Source organism: Apteryx mantelli, chromosome 3 (genome assembly GCF_036417845.1).
Source record: "Apteryx mantelli isolate bAptMan1 chromosome 3, bAptMan1.hap1, whole genome shotgun sequence".
NCBI lineage: Eukaryota > Metazoa > Chordata > Aves > Apterygiformes > Apterygidae > Apteryx > Apteryx mantelli.
Window position 1 is genome coordinate 24,867,092 of NC_089980.1, and position 21,998 is coordinate 24,889,089.

General features: G+C 49.3%; 1 protein-coding gene across 1 annotated transcript in view; it reads left to right on the plus strand.

Annotated features, from left to right (window-relative positions):
* The window catches only part of GALNT14 (polypeptide N-acetylgalactosaminyltransferase 14), a 169,076-nt gene that overhangs the window by 107,727 nt on the left and 39,351 nt on the right, over window positions 1-21,998 (plus strand). The window contains exon 3 of the mRNA XM_067294683.1: window positions 14,200-14,298. Coding sequence (XP_067150784.1) covers window positions 14,200-14,298 — 99 coding nt within the window. The remainder of the gene's footprint in view (window positions 1-14,199; window positions 14,299-21,998) is intronic.

Here is a 21,998-nt window from a genome sequence, read left to right on the forward strand (position 1 = left end):
GGCAGCAAACACCTTCCTTTGGCAGCCCCTTTTGCGACCCATGCCCCCGGTGCCTCTACGCTTTCTCCTTCTCTCAACCCTAACCCTAACCCTAAGAGTTGGCACTTTTTTGGAGCCACTGCTGGGATTAAGAGGCTTGATTTCTGGCTGCAACGAGAAAGTGCTTGCAGGAGGGGTCTCTTGGTAGCAAACACCTTCCCTTGGCAGTCCCTTTTGCGACCCATGCCCCTGGTGCCTCTATGTTTTCTCCTTCTCTCAACCGTAACCCTAACCCTAAGAGTTGGCTCTTTTTTGGAGCCGCTGCTGGGATTAAGAGCCTTGATTTCTGTCTCTGGCCAGAAAGTGCTCGCAGGAGGGTTCTCTTGGCAGCAAACACCTTCCTTTGGCAGCCCCTTTTGCGACCCATGCCCATGGTGCCTCTATGTTTTCTCCTTCTCTCAACCCTAACCCTAACCCTAAGAGTTGGCTCTTTTTTGGAGCCACTGCTGGGATTAAGAGCCTTGATTTCTGTCTCTGGCCAGAAAGTGCTTGCAGGAGGGGTGTCTTGGCAGCAAACACCTGCCTTTGGCAGCCCCTTTTGCGACCCATGCCCATGGTGCCTCTATGCTTTCTCCTTCTCTCAACTGTAACCCTAACCCTAACCCTAAGAGTTGGCTCTTTTTTGGAGCCACTGCTGGGATTAAGAGCCTTGATTACTTTCTCTGGCCAGAAAGTGCTCTCAGGATGGGTCTCTTGGCAGCAAACACCTTCCTTTGGCAGCCCCTTTTGCGACCCATGCCCATGGTGCCTCTATGCTTTCTCCTTCTCTCAACCGTAACCCTAACCCTAACCCTAAGAGCTGCCTTTTTTTCTGGCCACTGCTGGGATTAAGAGCCTTGATTTCTGTCTCTGGCCAGAAAGTGCTCGCAGGAGGGTTCTCTTGGCAGCAAACACCTTCCTTTGGCAGCCCCTTTTGCGACCCATGCCCATGGTGCCTCTGTGCTTTCTCCTTCTCTCAACCGTAACCCTAACCCTAACCCTAAGAGCTGCCTTTTTTTCTGGCCACTGCTGGGATTAAGAGCCTTGATTTCTGTCTCTGGCCAGAAAGTGCTCGCAGGAGGGTTCTCTTGGCAGCAAACACCTTCCTTTGGCAGCCCCTTTTGCCACCCATGCCCATGGTGCCTCTGTGCTTTCTCCTTCTCTCAACCTGAACCCTAACCCTAAGAGTTGGCGCTTTTTTCTGGCCACTGCTGGGATTAAGAGGCTTGATTTCTGGCCGCGACGAGAAAGTGCTTGCAGGAGGGGTCTCTTGGTAGCAAACACCTTCCCTTGGCAGTCCCTTTTGAGACCCATGCCCCTGGTGCCTCTATGCTTTCTCCTTCTCTCAACCGTAACCCTAACCCTAAGAGTTGGCGCTTTTTTCTGGCCACTGCTGGGATTAAGAGGCTTGATTTCTGTCTCTGGCCAGAAAGTGCTCGCAGGAGGGGTGTCTTGGCAGCAAACACCTTCCGTTGGCAGCCCCTTTTTCCACCCATGCCTCCGGTGCCTTTACCCTTTCTCCTTCTTTCAACCCTAACCCTAAGAGTTGGCTCTTTTTTGGAGCCACTGCTGGGATTAAGAGCCTTGATTTCTGTCTCTGGCCAGAAAGTGCTCGCAGGAGGGGTCTCTTGGCAGCAAACACCTTCCTTTGGCAGCCCCTTTTGCCACCCATACCCATGGTGCCTCTATGCTTTCTCCTTCTCTCAACCGTAACCCTAACCCTAAACCTAACCCTAAGAGCTGCCTTTTTTTCTGGCCACTGCTGGGATTAAGAGCCTTGATTTCTGTCTCTGGCCAGAAAGTGCTCGCAGGAGGGGTCTCTTGGCAGCAAACACCTTCCTTTGGCAGCCCCTTTTGAGACCCATGCCCATGGTGCCTCTATGCTTTCTCCTTCTCTCAACCCTAACCCTAACCCTAAGAGTTGGCTCTTTTTTGGAGCCACTGCTGGGATTAAGAGCCTTGATTTCTGTCTCTGGCCAGAAAGTGCTCGCAGGAGGGGTCTCTTGGCAGCAAACACCTTCCTTTGGCAGCCCCTTTTGCGACCCATGCCCCCGGTGCCTCTACGCTTTCTCCTTCTCTCAACCGTAACCGTAACCCTAACCCTAAGAGCTGCCTTTTTTTCTGGCCACTGCTGGGATTAAGAGCCTTGATTTCTGTCTCTGGCCAGAAAGCGCTCGCAGGAGGGGTCTCTTGGCAGCAAACACCTTCCTTTGGCAGCCCCTTTTGCCACCCATGCCCATGGTGCCTCTATACTTTCTCCTTCTCTCAACCCTAACCCTAAGAGTTGGCACTTTTTTGGAGCCACTGCTGGGGTTAAGAGGCTTGATTTCTGTCTCTGGCCAGAAAGTGCTCTCAGGAGGGGTCTCTTGGCAGCAAACACCTTCCTTTGGCAGCCCCTTTTGCGACCCATGCCCATGGTGCCTCTGTGTTTTCTCCTTCTCTCAACCCTAACCCTAACCCTAAGAGTTGGCTCTTTTTTCTGGCCACTGCTGGGATTAAGAGGCTTGATTTCTGGCCGCGACGAGAAAGTGCTTGCAGGAGGGGTCTCTTGGTAGCAAACACCTTCCCTTGGCAGTCCCTTTTGAGACCCATGCCCCTGGTGCCTCTATGCTTTCTCCTTCTCTCAACCGTAAGCCTAACCCTAAGAGTTGGCTCTTTTTTGGAGCCACTGCTGGGATTAAGAGCCTTGATTTCTGTCTCTGGCCAGAAAGTGCTCGCAGGAGGGGTCTCTTGGCAGCAAACACCTTCCTTTGGCAGCCCCTTTTGCGACCCATGCCCATGGTGCCTCTGTGCTTTCTCCTTCTCTCAACTGTAACCCTAACCCTAACCCTAAGAGTTGGCACTTTTTTGGAGCCACTGCTGGGATTAAGAGGCTTGATTTCTGTCTCTGGCCAGAAAGTGCTCGCAGGAGGGGTCTCTTGGCAGCAAACACCTGCCTTTGGTAGCCCCTTTTGCGACCCATGCCCATGGTGCCTCTACGCTTTCTCCTTCTCTCAACCGTAACCCTAACCCTAAACCTAACCCTAAGAGCTGCCTTTTTTTCTGGCCACTGCTGGGATTAAGAGCCTTGATTTCTGTCTCTGGCCAGAAAGTGCTCGCAGGAGGGGTCTCTTGGCAGCAAACACCTTCCTTTGGCAACCCCTTTTGAGACCCATGCCCATGGTGCCTCTGTGCTTTCTCCTTCTCTCAACCCTAACCCTAACCCTAAGAGTTGGCTCTTTTTTGGAGCCACTGCTGGGGTTAAGAGCCTTGATTTCTGTCTCTGGCCAGAAAGTGCTCGCAGGAGGGGTCTCTTGGCAGCAAACACCTTCCTTTGGCAGCCCCTTTTGCGACCCATGCCCCCGGTGCCTCTACGCTTTCTCCTTCTCTCAACCGTAACCCTAACCCTAACCCTAAGAGCTGTCTTTTTTTGGGGCCACTGCTGGGATTAAGAGCCTTGATTTCTGTCTCTGGCCAGAAAGTGCTCGCAGGAGGGTTCTCTTGGCAGCAAACACCTTCCTTTGGCAGCCCCTTTTGCCACCCATGCCCATGGTGCCTCTATACTTTCTCCTTCTCTCAACCCTAACCCTAAGAGTTGGCTCTTTTTTGGAGCCACTGCTGGGATTAAGAGCCTTGATTTCTGTCTCTGGCCAGAAAGTGCTCTCAGGAGGGGTCTCTTGGCAGCAAACACCTTCCTTTGGCAGCCCCTTTTGCGACCCATGCCCATGGTGCCTCTGTGCTTTCTCCTTCTCTCAACCGTAACTCTAACCCTAAGAGTTGGCTCTTTTTTCTGGCCACTGCTGGGATTAAGAGGCTTGATTTCTGGCCGCGACGAGAAAGTGCTTGCAGGAGGGGTCTCTTGGTAGCAAACACCTTCCCTTGGCAGTCCCTTTTGAGACCCATGCCCCTGGTGCCTCTATGCTTTCTCCTTCTCTCAACCGTAACCCTAACCCTAACCCTAAGAGTTGGCTCTTTTTTGGAGCCACTGCTGGGATTAAGAGCCTTGATTTCTGTCTCTGGCCAGAAAGTGCTCGCAGGAGGGGTCTCTTGGCAGCAAACACCTGCCTTTGGCAGCCCCTTTTGCGACCCATGCCCATGGTGCCTCTATGCTTTCTCCTTCTCTCAACCTTACCCTAACCCTAACCCTAAGAGTTGGCACTTTTTTGGAGCGACTGCTGGGATTAAGAGGCTTGATTTCTGTCTCTGGCCAGAAAGTGCTCGCAGGAGGGGTCTCTTGGCAGCAAACACCTTCCGTTGGCAGCCCCTTTTTCCACCCATGCCTCCGGTGCCTTTACCCTTTCTCCTTCTTTCAACCCTAACCCTAAGAGTTGGCTCTTTTTTCTGGCCACTGCTGGGATTAAGAGGCTTGATTTCTGTCTCTGGCCAGAAAGTGCTCGCAGGAGGGGTCTCTTGGCAGCAAACACCTGCCTTTGGCAGCCCCTTTTGCGACCCATGCCCCCGGTGCCTCTACGCTTTCTCCTTCTCTCAACCGTAACCCTAACCCTAACCCTAACCCTAAGAGCTGCCTTTTTTTCTGGCCACTGCTGGGATTAAGAGCCTTGATTTCTGTCTCTGGCCAGAAAGTGCTCGCAGGAGGGGTCTCTTGGCAGCAAACACCTTCCTTTGGCAGCCCCTTTTGCCACCCATGCCCATGGTGCCTCTATGCTTTCTCCTTCTCTCAACCCTAACCCTAACCCTAACCCTAAGAGTTGGCACTTTTTTGGAGCCGCTGCTGGGATTAAGAGCCTTGATTTCTGTCTCTGGCCAGAAAGTGCTCGCAGGAGGGGTCACTTGGCAGCAAACACCTTCCTTTGGCAGCCCCTTTTGCCACCCATGCCTCCGGTGCCTTTACCCTTTCTCCTTCTTTCAACCCTAACCCCAAGAGTTGGCGCTTTTTTCTGGCCACTGCTGGGATTAAGAGCCTTGATTTCTGTCTCTGGCCAGAAAGTGCTCGCAGGAGGGGTCTCTTGGCAGCAAACACCTTCCTTTGGCAGCCCCTTTTGCGACCCATGCCCCCGGTGCCTCTACGCTTTCTCCTTCTCTCAACCCGAACCCTAACCCTAAGAGTTGGCTCTTTTTTGGGGCCACTGCTGGGATTAAGAGCCTTGATTTCTGTCTCTGGCCAGAAAGTGCTCGCAGGAGGGGTCTCTTGGCAGCAAACACCTTCCTTTGGCAGCCCCTTTTGCGACCCGTGCCCATGGTGCCTCTGTGCTTTCTCCTTCTCTCAACCCTAACCCTAAGAGTTGGCTCTTTTTTGGAGCCACTGCTGGGATTAAGAGCCTTGATTTCTGGCCGCGACGAGAAAGTGCTCGCAGGAGGGGTCTCTTGGCAGCAAACACCTTCCTTTGGCAGCCCCTTTTGCGACCCATGCCCATGCTGCCTCTATGTTTTCTCCTTCTCTCAACCTGAAACCTAACCCTAAGAGTTGGCGCTTTTTTCTGGCCACTGCTGGGATTAAGAGCCTTGATTTCTGTCTCTGGCCAGAAAGTGCTCGCAGGAGGGGTCTCTTGGCAGCAAACACCTTCCTTTGGCAGCCCCTTTTGCGACCCATGCCCCCGGTGCCTCTACGCTTTCTCCTTCTCTCAACCCTAACCCTAACCCTAAGAGCTTCCTTTTTTTCTGGCCACTGCTGGGATTAAGAGCCTTGATTTCTGTCTCTGGCCAGAAAGTGCTCGCAGGAGGGGTCTCTTGGCAGCAAACACCTTCCTTTGGCAGCCCCTTTTGCGACCCATGCCCATGGTGCCTCTATGCTTTCTCCTTCTCTCAACCCGAACCCTAACCCTAACCCTAAGAGTTGGCACTTTTTTGGAGCCGCTGCTGGGATTAAGAGCCTTGATTTCTGTCTCTGGCCAGAAAGTGCTCGCAGGAGGGGTCACTTGGCAGCAAACACCTTCCTTTGGCAGCCCCTTTTGCCACCCATGCCCATGGTGCCTCTATGTTTTCTCCTTCTCTCAACCGTAACCCTAACCCTAAGAGTTGGCTCTTTTTTCTGGCCACTGCTGGGATTAAGAGCCTTGATTTCTGTCTCTGGCCAGAAAGTGCTCGCAGGAGGGGTCTCTTGGCAGCAAACACCTTCCTTTGGCAGCCCCTTTTGCGACCCATGCCCCCGGTGCCTCTGTGCTTTCTCCTTCTCTCAACCCTAACCCTAACCCTAAGAGTTGGCTCTTTTTTCTGGCCACTGCTGGGATTAAGAGGCTTGATTTCTGGCCGCGACGAAAAAGTGCTTGCAGGAGGGGTCTCTTGGCAGAAAACACCTTCCTTTGGCAGCCCCTTTTGCAACCCATGCCCATGGTGCCTCTATGCTTTCTCCTTCTCTCAACCGTAACCCTAACCCTAAGAGTTGGCTCTTTTTTGGAGCCACTGCTGGGGTTAAGAGCCTTGATTTCTGTCTCTGGCCAGAAAGTGTTCGCAGGAGGGGTCTCTTGGCAGCAAACACCTTCCTTTGGCAGCCCCTTTTGCCACCAATGCCCATGGTGCCTCTATGCTTTCACCTTCTCTCAACTGTAACCCTAACCCTAACCCTAAGAGTTGGCTCTTTTTTGGAGCCACTGCTGGGATTAAGAGGCTTGATTTCTGGCCGTGACGAGAAAGTGCTCGCAGGAGGGGTCTCTTGGCAGCAAACACCTTCCTTTGGCAGCCCCTTTTTCCACCCATGCCTCCGGTGCCTTTACCCTTTCTCCTTCTTTCAACCCTAACCCCAAGAGTTGGCGCTTTTTTCTGGCCACTGCTGGGATTAAGAGCCTTGATTTCTGTCTCTGGCCAGAAAGTGCTCGCAGGAGGGGTCTCTTGGCAGCAAACACCTTCCTTTGGCAGCCCCTTTTTCCACCCATGCCTCCGGTGCCTTTACCCTTTCTCCTTCTTTCAACCCTAACCCCAAGAGTTGGCGCTTTTTTCTGGCCACTGCTGGGATTAAGAGCCTTGATTTCTGTCTCTGGCCAGAAAGTGCTCGCAGGAGGGGTCTCTTGGCAGCAAACACCTGCCTTTGGCAGCCCCTTTTGAGACCCATGCCCATGGTGCCTCTATGCTTTCTCCTTCTCTCAACCCTAACCCTAACCCTAAGAGCTGCCTTTTTTTCTGGCCACTGCTGGGATTAAGAGCCTTGATTTCTGTCTCTGGCCAGAAAGTGCTCGCAGGAGGGTTCTCTTGGCAGCAAACACCTTCCTTTGGCAGCCCCTTTTGCGACCCATGCCCCCGGTGCCTCTATGCTTTCTCCTTCTCTCAACCCTAACCCTAACCCTAAGAGTTGGCTCTTTTTTCTGGCCACTGCTGGGATTAAGAGCCTTGATTACTTTCTCTGGCCAGAAAGTGCTCGCAGGAGGGGTCTCTTGGCAGCAAACACCTTCCTTTGGCAGCCCCGTTTGCCACCCATGCCCATGGTGCCTCTATGCTTTCTCCTTCTCTCAACCCTAACCCTGACCCTAAGAGTTGGCTCTTTTTTGGAGCCACTGCTGGGATTAAGAGCCTTGATTTCTGTCTCTGGCCAGAAAGTGCTCTCAGGAGGGGTCTCTTGGCAGCAAACACCTTCCTTTGGCAGCCCCTTTTGCCACCCATGCCCATGGTGCCTCTATGCTTTCTCCTTCTCTCAACCCTAACCCTAAGAGCTGCCTTTTTTTGGGGCCGCTGCTGGGATTAAGAGCCTTGATTTCTGTCTCTGGCCAGAAAGTGCTCGCAGGAGGGGTCTCTTGGCAGCAAACACCTTCCTTTGGCAGCCCCTTTTGCGACCCATGCCCATGGTGCATCTATGTTTTCTCCTTCTCTCAACCCGAACCCTAACCCTAAGAGTTGGCACTTTTTTGGAGCCACTGCTGGGATTAAGAGGCTTGATTTCTGTCTCTGGCCAGAAAGTGCTCGCAGGAGGGGTCTCTTGGCAGCAAACACCTTTCCTTGGCAGTCCCTTTTGCGACCCATGCCCATGGTGCCTCTGTGCTTTCTCCTTCTCTCAACCGTAACCGTAACCCTAACTCTAAGAGCTGCCTTTTTTTGGGGCCACTGCTGGGATTAAGAGCCTTGATTTCTGTCTCTGGCCAGAAAGTGCTCGCAGGAGGGGTCTCTTGGCAGCAAACACCTTCCTTTGGCAGCCCCTTTTGCGACCCATGCCCCCGGTGCCTCTACGCTTTCTCCTTCTCTCAACCCTAACCCTAACCCTAACCCTAAGAGTTGGCACTTTTTTGGAGCCGCTGCTGGGATTAAGAGGCTTGATTTCTGTCTCTGGCCAGAAAGTGCTCGCAGGAGGGGTCTCTTGGCAGCAAACACCTTCCTTTGGCAGCCCCGTTTGAGACCCATGCCCATGGTGCCCCTATGCTTTCTCCTTCTCTCAACCGTAACCCTAACCCTAAGAGTTGGCACTTTTTTGGAGCCGCTGCTGGGATTAAGAGGCTTGATTTCTGGCCGCGACGAGAAAGTGTTCGCAGGAGGGGTCTCTTGGCAGCAAACACCTTCCTTTGGCAGCCCCTTTTGCCACCCATGCCCCTGGTGCCTCTATGCTTTCTCCTTCTCTCAACCCTAACCCTAACCCTAACCCTAAGAGTTGGCACTTTTTTGGAGCCACTGCTGGGGTTAAGAGCCTTGATTTCTGTCTCTGGCCAGAAAGTGCTCGCAGGAGGGGTCTCTTGGCAGCAAAAACCTTCCTTTGGCATCCCCTTTTGCGACCCATGCCCATGGTGCCTCTATGCTTTCTCCTTCTCTCAACCCGAACCCTAACCCTAAGAGTTGGCACTTTTTTGGAGCCGCTGCTGGGATTAAGAGGCTTGATTTCTGGCCGCGACGAGAAAGTGTTCGCAGGAGGGGTCTCTTGGCAGCAAACACCTTCCTTTGGCAGCCCCTTTTGCCACCCATGCCCCCGGTGCCTCTACGCTTTCTCCTTCTCTCAACCCTAACCCTAACCCTGACCCTAAGAGTTGGCACTTTTTTGGAGCCGCTGCTGGGATTAAGAGGCTTGATTTCTGTCTCTGGCCAGAAAGTGCTCGCAGGAGGGGTCTCTTGGCAGCAAACACCTTCCTTTGGCAGCCCCGTTTCAGACCCATGCCCATGGTGCCTCTATGCTTTTTCCTTCTCTCAACCCTAACCCTAACCCTGACCCTAAGAGTTGGCACTTTTTTGGAGCCGCTGCTGGGATTAAGAGCCTTGATTTCTGTCTCTGGCCAGAAAGTGCTCGCAGGAGGGGTCTCTTGGCAGCAAACACCTTCCTTTGGCAGCCCCTTTTGCCACCCATGCCCATGGTGCCCCTATGCTTTCTCCTTCTCTCAACCGTAACCCTAACCCTAACCCTAAGAACTGCCTTTTTTGGGGCCACTGCTGGGATTAAGAGCCTTGATTTCTGTCTCTGGCCAGAAAGTGCTCGCAGGAGGGGTCTCTTGGCAGCAAACACCTTCCTTTGGCAGCCCCTTTTGAGACCCATGCCCATGGTGCCTCTGTGCTTTCTCCTTCTCTCAACCCTAACCCTATCCCTAACCCTAAGTGTTGGCTCTTTTTTCTGGCCACTGCTGGGATTAAGAGGCTTGATTTCTGGCCGCGACGAGAAAGTGTCCGCAGGAGGGGTCTCTTGGCTGCAAACACCTTCCTTTGGCAGCCCCGTTTGAGACCCATGCCCATGGTGCCTCTATGCTTTCTCCTTCTCTCAACCGTAACCCTAACCCTAACCCTAAGAGTTGGCACTTTTTTGGAGCCACTGCTGGGATTAAGAGCCTTGATTTCTGTCTCTGGCCAGAAAGTGCTCGCAGGAGGGGTCTCTTGGCAGCAAACACCTTCCTTTGGCAGCCCCTTTTGCCACCCATGCCCATGGTGCATCTATGTTTTCTCCTTCTCTCAACCGTAACCCTAACTCTAACCCTAAGAGTTGGCACTTTTTTGGAGCCACTGCTGGGATTAAGAGGCTTGATTTCTGTCTCTGGCCAGAAAGTGCTCGCAGGAGGGTTCTCTTGGCAGCAAACACCTTCCTTTGGCAGCCCCTTTTGCGACCCATGCCCATGGTGCCTCTATGCTTTCTCCTTCTCTCAACCGTAACCCTAACCCTAAGAGTTGGCTCTTTTTTCTGGCCACTGCTGGGATTAAGAGCCTTGATCTCTGTCTCTGGCCAGAAAGTGCTCGCAGGAGGGGTCTCTTGGCAGCAAACACCTGCCTTTGGCAGCCCCTTTTGCGACCCATGCCCATGGTGCCTCTATGCTTTCTCCTTCTCTCAACCCTAACCCTAACCCTAAGAGTTGGCTCTTTTTTCTGGCCACTGCTGGGATTAAGAGCCTTGATTTCTGTCTCTGGCCAGAAAGTGCTCGCAGGAGGGGTCTCTTGGCAGCAAACACCTTCCTTTGGCAGCCCCTTTTGCCACCCATGCCCATGGTGCCTCTATGCTTTCTCCTTCTCTCAACCCGAACCCTAACCCTAAGAGTTGGCACTTTTTTGGAGCCGCTGCTGGAATTAAGAGGCTTGATTTCTGGCCGCGACGAGAAAGTGTTCGCAGGAGGGGTCTCTTGGCAGCAAACACCTTCCTTTGGCATCCCCTTTTGCGACCCATGCCCCTGGTGCCTCTATTTTTTCTCCTTCTCTCAACCCTAACCCTAACCCTAAGAGTTGGCACTTTTTTGGAGCCGCTGCTGGGATTAAGAGTCTTGATTTCTGGCCGCGACGAGAAAGTGTTCGCAGGAGGGGTCTCTTGGCAGCAAACACCTTCCCTTGGCAGCCCCGTTTGAGACCCATGCCCATGGTGCCTCTATGCTTTCTCCTTCTCTCAACCGTAACCCTAACCCTAAGAGTTGGCACTTTTTTGGGGCCACTGCTGGGATTAAGAGCCTTGATTTCTGTCTCTGGCCAGAAAGTGCTCGCAGGAGGGGTCTCTTGGCAGCAAACACCTTCCTTTGGCAGCCCCTTTTGCGACCCATGCCCATGGTGCCTCTATGTTTTCTCCTTCTCTCAACCCGAACCCTAACCCTAACCCTAAGAGTTGGCACTTTTTTGGAGCCACTGCTGGGATTAAGAGGCTTGATTTCTGTCTCTGGCCAGAAAGTGCTCGCAGGAGGGGTCTCTTGGCAGCAAACACCTTCCTTTGGCAGCCCCTTTTGAGACCCATGCCCATGGTGCCTCTGTGCTTTCTCCTTCTCTCAACTGTAACCCTAACCCTAACCCTAAGAGTTGGTTCTTTTTTCTGGCCACTGCTGGGATTAAGAGGCTTGATTTCTGTCTCTGGCCAGAAAGTGCTCGCAGGAGGGGTCTCTTGGCTGCAAACACCTTCCTTTGGCAGCCCCTTTTGAGACCCATGCCCATGGTGCCTCTATGCTTTCTCCTTCTCTCAACCGTAACCCTAACCCTAAGAGTTGGCTCTTTTTTCTGGCCACTGCTGGGATTAAGAGCCTTGATTTCTGGCCGTGACGAGAAAGTGCTCACAGGAGGGGTCTCTTGGCAGCAAACACCTTCCTTTGGCAGCCCCGTTTGAGACCCATGCCCATGGTGCCTCTATGATTTCTCCTTCTCTCAACCATAACCCTAACCCTGACCCTAAGAGTTGGCTCTTTTTTGGAGCCACTGCTGGGATTAAGAGCCTTGATTTCTGTCTCTGGCCAGAAAGTGCTCGCAGGAGGGGTCTCTTGGCAGCAAACACCTTCCTTTGGCAGCCCCTTTTGAGACCCATGCCCATGGTGCCTCTATGTTTTCTCCTTCTCTCAACCCTAACCCTAAGAGTTGGCACTTTTTTGGAGCCGCTGCTGGGATTAAGAGGCTTGATTTCTGGCCGCGACGAAAAAGTGTTCGCAGGAGGGGTCTCTTGGCAGCAAACACCTTCCCTTGGCAGTCCCTTTTGAGACCCATGCCCATGGTGCCTCTATGCTTTCTCTTTCTCTCAATCCTAACCCTAACCCTAACCCTAAGAGCTGCCTTTTTTTCTGGCCACTGCTGGGATTAAGAGCCTTGATTTCTGTCTCTGGCCAGAAAGTGCTCGCAGGAGGGTTCTCTTGGCAGCAAACACCTTCCTTTGGCAGCCCCTTTTGCCACCCATGCCCATGGTGCCTCTATGCTTTCTCCTTCTCTCAACCGTAACCCTAACCCTAAGAGTTGGCACTTTTTTGGAGCCACTGCTGGGATTAAGAGGCTTGATTTCTGTCTCTGGCCAGAAAGTGCTCGCAGGAGGGGTCTCTTGGCAGCAAACACCTTCCTTTGGCAGCCCCTTTTGCGACCCATGCCCATGGTGCCTCTATGCTTTCTCCTTCTCTCAACCCTAACCCTAACCCCAAGAGTTGGCACTTTTTTCTGGCCACTGCTGGGATTAAGAGCCTTGATTTCTGTCTCTGGCCAGAAAGTGCTCGCAGGAGGGTTCTCTTGGCAGCAAACACCTTCCGTTGGCAGCCCCGTTTGAGACCCATGCCCATGGTGCCTCTATGATTTCTCCTTCTCTCAATCCTAACCCTAACCCTGACCCTAAGAGCTGCCTTTTTTTCTGGCCACTGCTGGGATTAAGAGCCTTGATTTCTGTCTCTGGCCAGAAAGTGCTTGCAGGAGGGGTCTCTTGGCAGCAAACACCTTCCTTTGGCAGTCCCTTTTGAGACCCATGCCCATGGTGCCTCTATGCTTTCTCCTTCTCTCAACCCTAACCCTAACCCTAAGAGTTGGCACTTTCTGGATCCACTGCTGGGATTAAGAGCCTTGATTTCTGGCCGTGACGAGAAAGTGCTCGCAGGAGGGGTCTCTTGGCAGCAAACACCTTCCCTTGGCAGTCCCTTTTGCGACCCATGCCCACGCTGCCTCTATGCTTTCTCCTTCTCTCAACCCTAACCCTAACCCTAACCCTAAGAGTTGGCACTTTTTTGGAGCGGCTGCTGGGATTAAGAGCCTTGATTTCTGTCTCTGGCCAGAAAGTGCTCGCAGGAGGGGTCTCTTGGCAGCAAACACCTTCCTTTGGCAGCCCCTTTTGCGACCCATGCCCATGGCGCCTCTTCGCTTATTCCTTCTTTCAACCCTCACCCTAAGATTGTACTTCAAATTACAGCTGCAAGAACCCTTGCTATTCATCAGTTACTCAAAGTCCCATATCTTATTTCATTTATGCTCTTGTCAGTGCCAAGTATCTTTACTGAAGGAGAGCATGCCCTATCTTGTATAAAGCTGATTAGATTTTGCTCTCAGTTTCAAAGGCGCAATATCCGATATAAGCTATTAAAAGTGCCTTTTAAAGACTATTCCTCTTTTTTGAGATCCATTACTTTTCATTTTTTTTATATTAAGCCTTGGTGGAATGAAAGGGAGAATCTTAGGTATCTCAGTAGAAAGGTCCTGCAGGCCTCGTGTGGTACTAGTGGAATTTATACTTCACAGTGTGGGGTGAAGGGGAGAAGGCTGTTACCCCATGGTGGACTTGGAGACTGTTCAGTCCATCACCTTTACAAATTTGCAGAACATTTCTTCACCTTCTGGTTTTACACCATTTTTAACATAAAATCCTGAGGGGTTAAGGAGTGGAAACGGCGTAGTATGAGTTGTTTGTTATTTTATGGTAGTACCCAGAATCCCTGGTGCCTTGACAACGGGTTCCCATTGTGCCAAGTGCTGTGTAAACATTTATGAAAGGGAGATGCTGCTTTGAAGAGACTTTAGTTCGAACAGATGAAATACAACATAGTGGAGAAATAGGCACAGAGAGGTGAGCTGTCTTGCCCGTGGTCATGCCAGGGTCAGCCATGGGGTCAGGAGAAGAGGACAAGTTTCTTGACACCCAGTCTGGAAAATCACAGCTGATTGAACTCTGCTTTTCTAAAGAGGAGCTGTAGTTTTCTTAACTCTAAGTTTACAACATCTAACAGTTTAAGGGAACCAGATATTTGTAAGTTGGGTCACGTCACCACATGGCACTGGTGACAACCATTCGCTGGTGGATGATTCTGATGAGGGAACGCCTTTCTCTTCCCACTTCCTATGGATGTGGGAAGCTGATGACTCCAACAGAGTATGCTAACTGGGAAGCTAATGTGGTTAGAGAAAAGGATTGCAAGAGGGCACCTACATTCCCATCCCTTCCTAATAATGACAGTTAAGCTCTTTCTCTGCTTTAATCCTCAGTGACTTACTCTTGGGTTTCTGGTTTCCATCAGATAGGATTCATGCAGGAAAAACTCACCCTTAATAGTGGCTGGAGGACCACCTACCTCTAAGGCTTTTGTTAATGAAATGAGATCCCATTTTTAATTTCAGCACTTGAATGACCTTTTCATCTTTCTCCCTCCTCAGGTGTATGACTTTGCACTATCGTCCAGATCTCCCGCCAACCAGCGTTATCATTACCTTCCACAATGAGGCCAGGTCTACCTTGCTAAGAACAATTCGAAGGTAAGAGCTCTCAGTTCTTTGGAATATATTTGTAAACTTTTTTTTTTTCTTAAAGGGTGAGTGGGCTAGAGATTTTCATGAATAAAGGTAGAATCTCTATACACTCACCCCAGTGAAATGACTGGGCCTAACAACTGCCAAGTGGAAACTAGCAAGAAAACAAGTCTGTAAGAGGTAGTATTTTACAGTGAAATGCTCAGGAAAGTGAATAAGTGTGCTCCCTATGCAGGGTCTAGTACTGGACACTCTTGTTGGAAAGATGTAAGATTAGACAGAGTCTGGGATAATGTTTTTTAAATTCAGCTGGGTATCAGAGCTCAGCTGTATTCTGTCCCAGTTGTCTAAGGACAACTATTATTCTGCAGATGTCTGCTCTAGTATTGCTATTTGAGCTTCTCCAGTGACCCATCAAATGCCAGGAAGGCTTGATAATTGAGAGTTCTGATGGTGCACACGCAAACTAGATTTTCAAGGACAGTTTCTATGGTCTTCTGGATACACTGTGGAGAGCTCTGGGCATGTGGCCATTCTTTCATTTGTTGGTTTGTTCTTGGCTACATTTTGCCATAGTAGATACAGTAAATGTTTCCTTTTCACTGCAGGTTTTTTTTTTAAATTAGAGTTTATTGCCAATATGTGCCTTGAATCTACAAGCTCTATTGTGGAAAGATTTTATAAGGTGTATCCTCCAAAACCTTTAGAGAGGTCTGTCTGTCTGTGTCTTGGCTGGTGGGATACTGCTTAGCAAGCTTGGGTCAGCTCTATTATGTGTCAATATTAAGTGCTTTGCAGGTGTGTTTCATGCCCATGTAGTTAAGACTTTGCTAGCAGTGAGTCAGGCAATAGGCTCCAAGATCCTGTACCTGCCCATGGCCAGTTCCTATTTGCTCTTCAGGAAAAAAAAGAGCTAGCCACAATGCGGGAGCAGTCTAGCCACAGGAGCACACTAGAACCATCTTTGTTTGCCTGAAGGACAGTGAGGCCCTTGATCCTGTTGCTTTTTGTTGTATCAGTTCCGGGTGCTTGTTGCCAAGCAGGATTTTGGCTGCATGATATGGACAAACCTCTGTAGAGTGGGGGACACATGCAGGCACCTTTCCTCAAGCTGTCTGATTAGGTGAGGAAAACCAGTACAATCTTGCTGGAAATCCCTCAGCTGTGTTAATGTAGGTCCAATTGCAGCCCAGGTGCACCCTGCTGAAAACCTAGTCAGTTAAACCATGACTTCTCCAGGGGGCCCTTGCCATTGTCAGTCCTGATCAGATGGGGTTGCTGCCTGGGGGTAGATTTATTTTTGCTGGTGAGGACTTCATCTGTGCCCCATTCCTTTTGTGAGCTCGATGGACTCTTTTCTGAGAACAGTATCCTTTCTCAGGTGAATTTTTTCATTGCTACAAGTGAGCTTGACAGTTCTGGAATCGAATTCTTGCTTTGCTTTATGGTTTCACCCCTAATCTGATCTCCTTCACTTCTTACTTTATAATCTGTCCTTGCTTTCTCTGTTTAGTGTGTATGGATTTCAGACATGCATAGCACTGACACTTTATGTTGTGTACCACCTCCTTGATCCTGGACTCTCTCTGTTATATTTACAATACCTTGGGTGAGTTTACCATCCTCCAAAATCCATTGTAATGGAGATCCAAAGGCAAAGCCAAGCACAGTCCTCCTGAGATGTAGAATGTTTATAACACATGTAAGGTGCAATGATGATCTTAAATCTCTTCTCTCCTCCATAACTGAGTACCTGACTGGCCTGGCAGACATGGCCACGAGTGATGTTGCCACATGAGAGATGCTAGACCCGTGACATGCCCATTATGCCTAGATTCCCCATATCGGGCTTCATTAGAGAGATGTGATCAGTCCATTGCAATGATGGCACAGTTAGAAATATAGATAGCTAGAATTCTTCCCTCTTCCTCTGGGATATTGTCCTCTGAAGTTCTTGATTTCTACATGGAAAGTGGCTTCCTTTCTTGTTCCTTGTGTTTGTTTGACTTGATTAGGTGGCTATACTGACTTTCTTACCCTGTTGCTTGTGATTTCACTCACAGCTTCTGTCCTGCATGCCACTCCTCCCCACTCACAGGCCCCTGTTGATTCCAGCTCTTGTGTTTTGTCTTGTGTTTGTCTGTGGGACGGTATTCCCCAGCAGTGGGTCCCAGTGAGAGCTCAGTTTCCCGGAGGATGATTTCAAAATGGTGCCAGGGCTCTGTGGAGCATCCTCCAGTACAACATTGCAGAGTGTGGCTTGGATTGGACTACAGGTGGGACAAACCCAGGCAGTGAGAACATGCTACAAGACTGAAAGCTTCAGTCCTTGTCTCCCCTGCCTCTCACTCACTTGGATGAGATCCTAAGCTCTCCTGACTAACCACTAGGAAATGGACCTCCTTTTTGTGTTCCATGTGGTTTAGAGAAGGCCTCCTGGCATCAGGATTCTCCTTTTTCTTCCTTCTGAATGCAGCACTTACAAGTTTGCTTTTGATCTGACTGCCTGGCTCAAGGTTAGGTCCTAAGGGTACCAGCCCTTGGTGGCCAGCAGTGCTGATGACATGGTTCCTGCCTTGCCCTTCACTGGCCCTGATTGTGCACACACTGCCATTTTCCTGCCTGTTTTTGGACTCAGCTCGGAGCCCATCTGCCTCTTCAGACTTTGTAGGTTAATTTGCTGTGCCTTCTGACTGATCTGCCTTTTTTTTCTTTCCCTCACTCAGCAAATGCTTAGTTTAATTAGATCTCCCAGATATCTCTATCCCATGGTAGCTTTAACAACATGGATCATTTTCCATGTGCCAGCCAAAATAAACCCTGTCATTCTGACACTGCTTTCTGCTTTTTGGAAGGTATGTTGAACATAGCGGTGATGAAAATAGCCACCTCTTCTACCCTATTTTCATCAGTACATCTCTGTGTGCAGAGAGCAGTGTGCTCTTGGTTTCAGTATAACCCAGGTGACAGATGGACAGACTGAGAAAGAGAGGTGAAGTGACTTGTCCATGAATGGCAGAAGATTTTGGGTTACAAACCCAGTTTCCTGAGTTCCAGTTTAATTAAGTTTTCCAATCCCACTGCAAAGTGAATGTTGTCTATTAACCTCCATTATAGGAACCAGAAAACAGGGAAAAAATTGCTTGGCTTGTCCAAACCAATGGGGAGACAGAGCACTAATCCCCCAAAGGGAACACTTCTCACACAGCAACTGCTTCACCATCCAACTGTTCATCTTCCACCTTCCATGGACTACTTTTTGTGGGCATTTGCCCATAGCTAAGGGCAGATGTGATATAGCCTTAGGTTGCCTGACAGTAGCCATAATCTTGAGCCTCCTTTGAAGTACTCTTCACGCAGATTAGTGGGTGTAGTAAACATGAAGGGATGGCAGAGGGAAATGCAAGTGAAGGCACACTCTAGAAGGGAAAGGAATGAAGCTGGTCCATGTCACATTGTCCCAACTCGGCAAATCAGCTCTTAGAGAATGAACCACATATGTGATGAGCAGGAGATGTTATTATTCCTGTACCTTTCCATAGGCACTTGAAAGCTTTACAAGATTTTGCCTGAGTACTTTAATTTTAACTGAGTGCTAAGGCTGAGCTGTATTGCAGACTCAGTATGTTGCATTTGGCTCTTGGTGTGGATGCAAGTGCTGTGGCCCATAAAGTAAAGATGCCAACATGTGGCTTCTGCTGTTGGCCTGTGCAGCACCCGTTACACAAGCCACATTGTGAATGTTTGTGACGGTTCATTTATGAACAATTTGCATCATCAGAACTACTGGGAAAAGCTAGTGGACTGTGTTGAATAATGAATTAATTAAAGAGTTTCGTGATCTTTTCTCTGACCATTTGCCAGCTGGAAGAAAAGAGGGGGGAGGAAAAAAAAGCTAAATTTGTTGAATGCCCAAATCTCTGCAAATGATGTAGTCAGCATTTATAAATGTCTATGTAACTATGTGAATAAGTAAAAGTGTCCAGGTAGTAGGGGCTGGGTGTCATGAAAAAGGGGAAATAGAGAAGGGGAGCAGAGGCCAGAAAGGAGAGGGTGAATGGAAAAGTGGCTTTTGAGAAAATTTTTACTGCACTGGCAGTTAAGAGACTGTCGTTGGATTCTTGTTTACGCCATCTGCTTTTGGAATGACCTTGGGCAAGTTTCTTATCTCACTGTGGTTCGGTTTCATGCATTTCATGTTCTGAGGCTCAGTACATTAAAGATGGTAAGATGCTCCAACAGTATGGGAGTGGGACCATACGAATAAACCCAAGGAGAGAAGGCAGGAGTGAAGAAGAGAATAAAGAACACACAGCCTGTTTTTCTGAAACCTTTATTTTCTTCTTCTCCTTCCCTCTCTTTCTGTCCTGTGCTAGCCTGAATTTAAGAAGAAAATCCATCTCAGTCCCCAGCTCTAGCTGCCTGGCTCTTCCACAGGGGGAGCTGAAGGACATCCAGGAGGGCATAGCAGTCACTGGAGGGGAAAGAACAGTGAGGCCAGCAAAGGAGCTGGACTCATTATCGTCTAGGGTCACACTGAATGTTAGGGCTCTCAACGTGATGAGTAATAGTGCCTCACCATCATGAAACACATTGTAGTTAGGAGGATCACGACACCTTCACACACTGTGTGACTTGCTTGTGAGAGTATTGCCCCTTTCTTTTGCCATCTCTCCTCTGCAGGCATCAGCACACTCACATGTAGAGAAGCAGCCACCACTGTGTGGAAATTGTGCTTTAAGGGCTTGATCTGATGTGGCATCATCTTGAAGTCAGCAGAGAGCAAGCCTTGGTGTGAGCACCCATCCCTGGGGACCAGGAGGGAGGAAAAACTCTGCCTCCCCTTGAAGCAAGGAGCAGGGTTGGAGGGAGACAGAGATGCAAAAGACCTGGGTTAATGCTTCATTCCCAGATCATCAGGTCTTTTGTGTTATGGCTTTCTCCAAAGGGTCAGGGGCAGTTTTGGAAGCTTTATGGCCAGTCAGCACTCACAAAGGCTCGACAGGAGAGGAGTGTGCAAGGCTGTCCTGCCTGGCAGCCTGCTGGCAGAGAGGAGTGTCAGTGTTTGGTTGTCCAAGTGCATGCCTGAGCTCCCTTGGAGTTCTGAGGCCAGTTACCCCCAGGAGACTGATGGCAGCAAAGGGAAACAAGGCAAAGGCTCAGAAGGCCACAAATAAGCATCAGAACCCTAAATTAGGAATGGTGGGAGTGCTGTATTGGGACTCCTGCCAGCTCCCTGTCTCCCTCCATCCAGGCTTCCCAGAGCAGACAGTTTTCATGGGGCCATGTTCCCCACTGCTGGATGAGCTACGCAGACACCCTCCCTTCAGCCCTGCCCTGCCTTCAACTTGCATGCTGCATTTTATTCATCCATGTTGCCCATGGGAGCGTGCCTTCCTAATTTCCACTAGTGAACACTTACCTGAGCATGCTTATCTCTTGCACAGTTGTCATTACTTCAGATGTTCTTACTCAGTATTGCTGTTTGTGGGAATGGTTTTGGGTTCTGCCCTAGCAGCAGTAGAAAGGCACTATGGTCCTTGTGCGGTTGTGGCAGCAGTATGCCTGTTTTGGCCACCATGACAAAAAGGAGAAATAGTATGTCGCATTGAAGCTACGAGGGTCAAAAGAGGGCAGGAGAGCTTCCCAGAAGAGCTGGGTTAAGCTCAGGTGAAGGACCATGCTGAGGCCATGTCCCCTCCTTATGCCCCCTGTGTCAGTGGTTGTGGTAGATCCCTGAGTGCAAGGTGCCAATATGAGGCTGCATGTGAACCTGCAAAGACACGGAATGGCAGCTTGCCCACAGCATCTAGTGGTACCTTCTTCTCATCCCTCCCACCATCCAGCAGGCATGTGAGGGTTTTCCCTACAGTACTGGCTGTGCTGCAGAGGGCAGGCTTTAAAGCAGATTTTCCATGGCACATGACACAAGAGCTACTGTCACATAAAGGTTTGCAGTCCATCCTTCTGCCCCTTTTACACTACACCCACAATAAGCCACCCTCTTACTCTTTTCTCATCTGTGATACGTCTTGGGGAGGCTGGTTGCAATATGGCTTTAGACACTTGAATCCTGGTGGCAGTGGGATTGGAGAGAGAGTAGCTAAGATCTGCTTTTAACTCCATGTCTCCACACTGCATAACACTGTTGTTCCCTTTTAACTTAAATGCTGAGCCTCCAGCATGCTTTCCTTTCTCTTTCTGAGCCAGACTGTGGTGATTTAAGAGTCGTCACCTGTTAGCCGTTAATGTCACTGAGAAATGCTGTCAGGAAGCCCTTTCAGCACAGGCCCCTTAGGTGGTGAGACAATCCAGTTTACTCTGCTGAGTGGTCTTTATTTATTTATTCTTCAAATTTGCAGCTGGGGACTTCATAGCAGGAATAAGGAGATTTAATTATTTACCTCTTGCTGACAAACCAAAAAACAACCTTTGGCAAAAGTCCTGATACAAGTGCTGTGAATACCACATCAAATATTTAGATACTTAATTAGTGGGTAGAATATCATGCCTTTCATTTTCCAGTAAGTACAAGAAGTGATGTCCTGGACAGTCAGCAACTCACACCTTCCCCATGTGACATTGCCTTATGTGTATGCAGACACTTCTGAAAAAAGGAAATAATAAAGCCATGTACCTAGTTCCTTAGGCAGTATGTAGGCACCCTTATAGAGTCTGTGCCATAACTGAAATGAGTCTGATTAAAGGAGCCAAAACAAGCCAGGTGTTGCTCAGAAACTGTGTAATTAGCACTTTGTGCTGACTATTTTTTCTTTCTTTCTTTTTTTTTTGCTTTTTTCTTAAACCCTGGACTTTTTTCTAATTTGCTAATCATCTCTCTCAGTGACTAAGTATACAGCCTTACATGCGCTTTTACCTTTTGATGTTAACATAAGAGAACTCTTGAATTTCAAAGAGCTGGTGGGTATTTGAAGGAATAAAATGCAAAAGCCGCGGTGTAATCAAAGCTCATTATAGTTATTCTTAGTGTGATGTCTCTCTTCCTACATAATTAGCCATTTTGGGTTGTTGAAGCAGTTCATTTTGGCGGGCATTTTCTCTTCTCGCTCTCGTTCTGATTTTGCTAATTGTGACCCCTGGTCCCTTCGACACTTTATTATGCTCCCAAAGACTTCTCTTTTTTTCCTTGCAAGTCCCAATATGTTGCCATGGAGAGAATTACGGGTTCATAAAAGCAGATCAATGTCCACAGTCACCTCTAAAAAAACTTGTGTTCCGGGTGATGACCAAAAAATACTGACAAACAGAAGGCCTGAACTCCCCTCTGCAAACATTTTCTGCATTTTACATATGTCAGGATGAATTTTACACTGGTAATTATTTAGAGATGGAATTATTAGATTTTATACTTACTGCTGGGTATATTAAAAAGAATCCCAGCAAAATGTTGAGAACAAAAGAAGGACCTGGTCTTATGATGAAAATGTAGGGTGAAATTCTACATGGTCACATATGCATGGTGACTGCTAAATCCATTGAACAAACAAAATTCACCATTGTCTTTTCAAGGTAATTCAGCAGAGAATCTGATCATATTCAGTTGAATAAGATTAAGCATTTTCAGGACTAGAACCCATGAGTTTTCATTCTGTTGGCAACAGGTCTTTCTGTGATTTAAGAGAGAAAGTATTGTGGTCTCTGGCTCAATAGAATTTAAAAGTTGTGTTGATTTGTTAAAATATGTT